This window comes from Podarcis gaigeae (assembly GCF_964106915.1).
Source record: "Podarcis gaigeae genome assembly, chromosome: 16".
NCBI lineage: Eukaryota > Metazoa > Chordata > Lepidosauria > Squamata > Lacertidae > Podarcis > Podarcis gaigeae.
Window position 1 is genome coordinate 27,520,157 of NC_139693.1, and position 6,921 is coordinate 27,527,077.

The window sequence follows — 6,921 nt, forward strand, 5'->3', positions numbered from 1 at the left end:
CCCGCATTTCAAGCTATGTCCCCTGAAAGCATAATGAGATCACTGAGGCCTCTTTCATTCCTTGCCCTCATCAAAATCTCCCCAAATTCCACAATTTGTACAGTGGTACCTCGGGTTACATACGCTTCAGGTTACACACGCTTCAGGTTACAGACTCCACTAACCCAGAAACAGTACCTCATGTTAAGAACTTTGCTTCAGGATGAGAACAGAAATCGCGCAGCAGCGGGAGGCCCCATTAGCTAAAGTGGTGCTTCAGGTTAAGAACAGTTTCAGGTTAAGAACGGACCTCCGTAACGAATTAAGTACGTAACCAGAGGTACCACTGTACTTTGAATTCACTGCTTGCAAAATTGCTTGATTTATTATTCTAGGATTATTATTTTTTTGCAGCATTTCAGGTTATTTTTTTCTACATTTAATTTGAAAAAGGTGTCAGTGAGTTCTTTCGCATCTGCATAACAACCAGTCACCCCGTGGCAGAAAACGTGGACCCCCCTCCCTGACAGGGCAAAGCGGAAAAACCCAGGAATTGAGAAATACCAGAGCGGAGGGAGGAGCTTGTAGTGCCCATTTTATTTCATCATCTTCAAGAGAAAGGGCTTCAGCTGGACTTTGAGTGATGGGTCAATGGTCATGTTCCTCATCTCTTGATTGTTCAGGATCCGTGCGTGCGCTTCCGCAAACAGCTCCTTGCCCAGGAACACCTCAACCCTTTTGCGCCACTCCTGAAGCTTGGGTCGGCCCTCGAAGGTTTCCCAACCGGCTCCCATGCACTGGAGAGGGAGAGAGGGGGCACATACAGTCATCAGGCCTCCACTGTTCCTCCTGATCTCCACCCCAAAGACCTCCAGGCAGGTCCCCTTTCAAGGAAGCCCTTGAGCAGGAGAGGGAAGACTCCTTTTCCTTTGATTTCCCCAGGACTGACCTGCATGAGCTCCACAATGGCCACCAGGTCCGCCAGGGAGATCTCGGTACCAATGAGGAAGGGTTGGTCCCTCAGGAACTTATCCTCCAGCTTCTGCAGGTTGGTGGTTAGGTCCTCTGTGACATCGTGGAGCTTCTCAGGAGGCAGTTGCTGATTTATGAACATGGGGATCACTACCTGCCCCACAAGGAAAAGGCACCAAAGGTCAAAATCCAGAAATGGAGCCATGGTGGGGGTGGGGACAAACCACAAGAGAATAACACTACTGTAGGAATGATCGCTGGGTGTGAAGCACACCTCCTGCACGCGTGACCTTGGGGTGCAGAGCACACTCCCCCCCCCCGACAAACCCACATCTGTCTGAACATCTTGCCCTCTATCTACCCTTTTGCACTCTTAGTGGTCTGCCGTGCCCTGTCTGTGACCTTTGTCTCCTTCGTCATACATTGTGCAAGGGGAAAGTGACGCGGTGGAAACAGGTGCCAAAATAACCTTGTACCACCCCTCAATCTTGGGATTGGAAGATGTGTAAAGGTCACAGTCCAAAAGGTATCTGCCTGGTTTTGCATATTGTGCCAATAAAAAGAGCCTCAACAGAGCTAGCTGGCAGCTTGCTTGTGCACAGTTCACCTGCATTACCAACTCCTGCCTTATGTCCTTTACTTCACATTACGAGGCCCCAACAGCATACTGTCACGGGGGCATATCTGCCCTCCAAAATGGGTTCGTTTGGTCAGGCAAATGTCAGACTCGTTCACAGCCCAACCAGGCGCTCTCCTACAGTTTGAGCAGTTGGGTCTTGCCCCTTAGATGTTTGTTGGTGTCACAAAATTTGTAGACTGCCCTGAGAGCTGCAGGTATAGGATGGTATATAAAATCAATCAAATAAACAAGAGACACTGCACTGGGTGCCAAACTCCATGGAGTTCGGGACCAGCCAAGCCTTGCAGAGGGACCGAGCCACAACCTCACCTTGAGCCAGAAGATCTTGGAGCAGCTGACATGAATGGTACTTTGCTGCCAGGCCAGGAACTCATCGACGCGGCCCCGCTTCTTCATGTCTGGCGGGTACCAGTGGCTGGGTGTGTTGTACTTCCGGGTCAGGTAGAGGAGGATGGCGGTGCTGTGGGGCCAAAAGGCAGAGTTGGAGAAGGGGCATCCTTGCCAGGGGCACCTTTCCTAAGGTAATAACCTTAGCCAAGTAGGTGTAAATTGCCCCACAGAGATTGGGGGGGGGGAGGGAGAGAAGAGGAAGAAGCAAGCAGGTGGTCCAAATTCTTTTACTGTATTCATTTTCCTATCTATCTATCTATCTATCTATCTATCTATCTATCTATCTATCTACAGTGATACTTCTTGTTGTGAACGCCTCTGGTTCCACACGCTCCAGCATATGAGTTCCGCAAACCCGGAAGTAGCTGCTCCTAGTTGTGAACTTAGCCCCAGGATGCGAGCGGAAATCACACACCAGAGGCGTGCGCACAGTGGGAGGCCCCATTAGTGAAAGCGTGCCTTATGAGCGGTTTCCGGAATGGATTCCGTTCGTAACCAGAGGTACCACTGTATCTGTTTTGTTTTTGTCGGGTTGGTGTTGGTTAAATGTTTAGTTGGGGTTGGCGGTTATTTTAATTTGGGCATAACTATAAACTGTTTATTATTATTATTATTGGTTTCTATTGATTTATTGAATGGTTTGCTGCTTGTATAGGATATTTTTTTTTTTTAACATTTGATGTTTGGTTGTGTTTTTCTATATGCTGTAAGTAAGCTGCCCAGAGTGTCTTGGGAAACCCAGCAAGGTGGGTGGCAAGCTGAGCTCTCACCTTTCTTCTAAAGTAAAGTCTCCATCTTTCAGAACTGGTACTTTCCTTAAGATGTTCACCTTGTTAAAATCTTCACTAAACTGTTGTCCTGAAAGGGATAAAACAGAAGCATAAACATTACTCAATGAGGCCCCACAGAAATCTGCACCCTCTCCCCCCCCCCAATGGAGTTTGGCTTCCAAAGCTGTGTACAATTAAAATCCATGCAGATAACAGCATCTAGTGGGAGATCCATGGAGGTGTTTGAGCCGCAGAGCAGCTTCCACTATGGGAATGGATTTGTTGGCAGTTGGTGACACAGTTCAGGTTCCAAGTTCCCTGGGAGAGGGGGAGACTTGTGGCCAGCTGGTGGAGAAAGATTCTCCTACTTTACAAGAGCAGTGCTTCTGTCAATTTGCCAAGGATGTTGCACTTTTCTTCTTCTTCCTCCTCCTCCTCCTCCTCCTCTCCAGTCTTACATCTTTTGGCTGATTAACTCTGTTACCTGGCCTGATGGGTTATGTTCAAAAGGAGCACTTTGGTGCCTGAAGCCAGGGGACACCCACTGTGGCTGAGGGCTTAACCGGAGACTATCACAACCCCTCACAAAATTTGACAAAGCTTTGCACTCAGGAGGGTTGAGTGGGGAAATATAAGAAATAGCAAAAAAAAAAGTCTCCTGCTGGATGGGACCCCCATCCCCACCTCTTTCCATCCCTTTGGGAAGCTCATAAGCAGGTCATGAAGACAGCCCACCCACCCCCTCTGCTGTTTCCTCCTAGCAACCAATGGCTCTAAGGTAGACTTCTTCTGCACAGGAAGGTTCCATTATTTATCGTGGCAGAGCATGAGCTTTTGCCTCCTCCATAGGGGCGGCCTATAGAAGAGACCAATTGTGTCCCTTGTGATTTTGAGTGCGTGTGCGAGAAGCGAAGTTGCAGGGAACCAGGCAAAGGGCTTTCTCAGCAGTGGCACCCACCCTGTGGAACGCCCTCCCACCAGATGTCAAACAGAAAAACAACTACAGTGGTACCTCAGGTTAAGAACTTAATTTGTTCTGGAGGTCTGTTCTTAACCTGAAACTGTTCTTAACCTGAGGCACCACTTGAGCTAATGGGGCCTCCCGCGCTGCCACCGCCGCCCAATTTCTGTTCTCATCCTGAAGCAAAGTTCTTAACCCGTGGTACTATTTCTGCGTTAGTGGAGTCTGTAACCTGAAGCGGCTGTAACCCGAGGTACCACTGCACCAGACTTTTAGAAGACATCTGATGGCAGCCCTGTTTAGGGAAGCTTTTAATGTTTAATAGGTTATTTTAGTGTTCTGCTGGAAGCCACCCAGAGTGGCTGGGGAAACCCAGCCAGATGGGCGGGGTATAAATATAATATTTTTTTTTTATTATTATTATTATTATTATTATTATTATTATTATTATTACAAGGTGGGTCTAGAAAGGTCAGGGGAAAGGCGAAGTTCCAGAAAAACCTTTTGGGGAAGGGTGTTACCGGGTCACGGTTGGGGGAGGAAAAAGTGGGAGGGACACTAGGAATCCCCCTCCCCAAAAATCCCAGTTACCTTTAAGCATCTCAATGTTCTTCATCATGAAAGCGATGTTGTTTTTCTTGGCGAAGATGTAGACCGCCCGGCAGGGCTGGGAGAGCATATCTAGGTAGAGTTCTAGCACCATGGTGAGGTTATGTTAGTGGTGGGTGGGCCGGCCGGGCGACTTAAGGGAGATTCCAGCTGTGTCTGAGGGACCCTCAAGCCCCACCCCCAACAGAAACATCTTCCTAAGCCTCCAATTGGCCTGCGGAGTAAACAACCTGTTCTAGGGAAGGCATAGCCAGCCAATCACGAGAGGCCCAGGTGTTCTGCTACCTGGGCTCAGGTGGGCCACTCTTTGGCCTGGCTCCAGTCTGCTATTGGTTCTGCTTTGTGGGGCGGCAGGGGGGGGGGGCAGAGAGAAGGGCATTTAGGTGCTGGATCCCTCTTTTCTGCCCCAGGGGTGGGGGGTAGGCATTGGTGAAGGAAACTTGGCAGGTGCCAGGACTCAGGTCCTGTTTTTAAAGGACTGGCCTTCAGCCAGCAGACTAGGGCCCTAAGGGAAAGTGGGTCACAGCAGTGGCACAAACTGGTGTTGAAAAATGAATAAATGTTAAGTAATGGCCTTTATATTGCAGTAAAAAAGAAAGAACTGGGTCCCTAAACACATGTTTAGGTTAAAGGTGGGTCCCAGGTATGAAAAGGTTTGGTGAATGTCACCTGGGCAGGAAAGGGGAAGCAAGGCTTCTTGGTAAATATGCCTGCCCTGTGGAATGCCCTCCCGTCAGGTGTCAAGGAATTAACTATCTGAATTTTAGAAGGGAAGCCCATGTTTGCTGTTTTACTATGTTTAATTTGTTGGAAGCTGTCCAGAGATTGGTGGCATATAAACAATAAAATCACATTACTATTATTATTATTATTATTATTATTATTATTATTATTATTATTTCCAAAAGCGGGACTCTCCTCTGTCAGAATCATGCAGAAAAATGAGAAATAGCCTCAGAAATGTGGCCTATGAGCTCCCTGGGGCCATTTCTACTTGTCCGCTCCTTCCATTCCTTCTTGATTAAAAAAAAAACTGTTTTATTTGCAGAATCTACCAGGAGGAGCGGGTGACATATTTCTTCCATGTAAAACTCAACACGCTTGCCTGGCTTTTAGACCTCTGTGACTGCAAAGACACCCCTTCACCCGCTTCTCTTTCCCTGTTTCTCTGGGATCAAGATGGCCGCCGCCAACACTGTGAGGTGAGAAAAGCGGTTGGTGGCTATTTTTGTCACGTCCACAGCATCGCCTCCCACACAGAACCCATCGGCTCCTTCACATAATGTCCAAGAGATAGCAACCTCTGCAGTGTGCGGCTGGCCGATGACGCTCTCACGTGGGAAGACTTGCCATAGAAGACCTGTTGACTTCTGTGTCTCCAAAGTGAGCCAGTGTGGGCTGGTGTCCCCAAAGCCCCTTTGCTCTGACTGCCATAGGTGGCTGGCACAGAATGGGGGGCGAAAGTGCTGCCATGCCCTGGTCACAAGACCAGAAGAGCCTTCATGACCAATCAGAGTTCAGCATCCTGTCCATAGCTGTCAATCATCTCTTTTTTTGGCGGAAAATTCCCTTACTCCAGTGCCGTTTCCCACTGCTTTCCGCTGCTATCCCGGATTGTTAGATATCCCGGAGACTGTCCCCAGGACAGGTGAGGCTGCTGATCCCTTATTTTCAAATCTGAAAGTTGACAGCTATGATCCTGTCCTCAATGTGGCCTCAATGTGAAACCCCCAAGCAGGATTTGATCCGATACAGGGATCGAACCTGCCACCTTGCTGCCTCCAAGCATGGATGCTAAGCATAGCCATCAGGCCTAGTCATAGCTGTCAACTTTCAGTTTTGAAAATAAGGGATCAGCAGCCTCGAAAATAAGGGATCAGCAGCCTCAACTGTCCCGGGGACAGTCTATGGGATATCTAACAATCCAGAATAGCAGCGGGAAGCAGCGCTGGAATAAGGGAATTTCCCACAAAAAAAGGGAAGGTTGACAGCTATGGGCCTAGTAGCCATCAATAGCCCTCCCCTCTGTGACCCCCCTCTCCACCTTGAACAGCAGCTTGGGCACCCAACTCCAACCAGGGCCTGGCAAGATCACTTGAACCAGCAGCAGAGGTGCTGGATACTGCCCCAGTACCCAAGGACCCCTGAATTGGGGCCTCCAGAGTCAGCACCCTCGGAGTCTGCTCCCCTCCCTTCCGAAAAAGGGACCCTGCTGTACATTCCCTGCCATGCTGGCTTACACCATGAGCCTGGAGGGAATGAGGGGTGCTCAGCTACAGGCTAGAAAACTGACTCTCAAAGGCCTCCCGTTCTTCGGGGAAGGGGGCAGAATCTGACTGGCAAGGTGTGTGTTGGCAGATCTGGCCCCAGATGCTTAATACTAGGGTCTTCAGCCCCCATTTCCAACCTCCCCTCCTGGCCCTCCCACCCTGCCCTATGGCCTTTCAAACTGTCTTTGCCCCCTCTCCTCCCCTACCACATTTATTTCCTTTTGCTGCCGTTGCGGATGGAGAGGGACCTTGAGGCTGTGGGGCCCAGCTCTGGACTGGGGAAGGGCCCACCCTGCCTGGGAGGGCCACTGCCAGTCAGAGCAGGCAATC

The 6,921-nt window shown here is 49.4% G+C and overlaps 1 protein-coding gene across 1 annotated transcript; it reads right to left on the minus strand.

The window, feature by feature from the left end:
* Nucleotides 1-549: 549 nt before the first annotated feature.
* Nucleotides 550-4,687, minus strand: LOC310834197 (glutathione S-transferase theta-1-like). The gene is made up of 5 exons (XM_083717701.1): nt 4,304-4,687; nt 2,752-2,839; nt 1,901-2,051; nt 929-1,105; nt 550-776 (listed from the first exon to the last, which is right to left on the minus strand). Exons 1-5 carry the CDS (start codon nt 4,413-4,415, stop codon nt 576-578), a joined length of 729 nt encoding a protein of 242 aa, XP_083573827.1. The 5' UTR covers nt 4,416-4,687; the 3' UTR covers nt 550-575.
* Nucleotides 4,688-6,921: the final 2,234 nt, after the last annotated feature.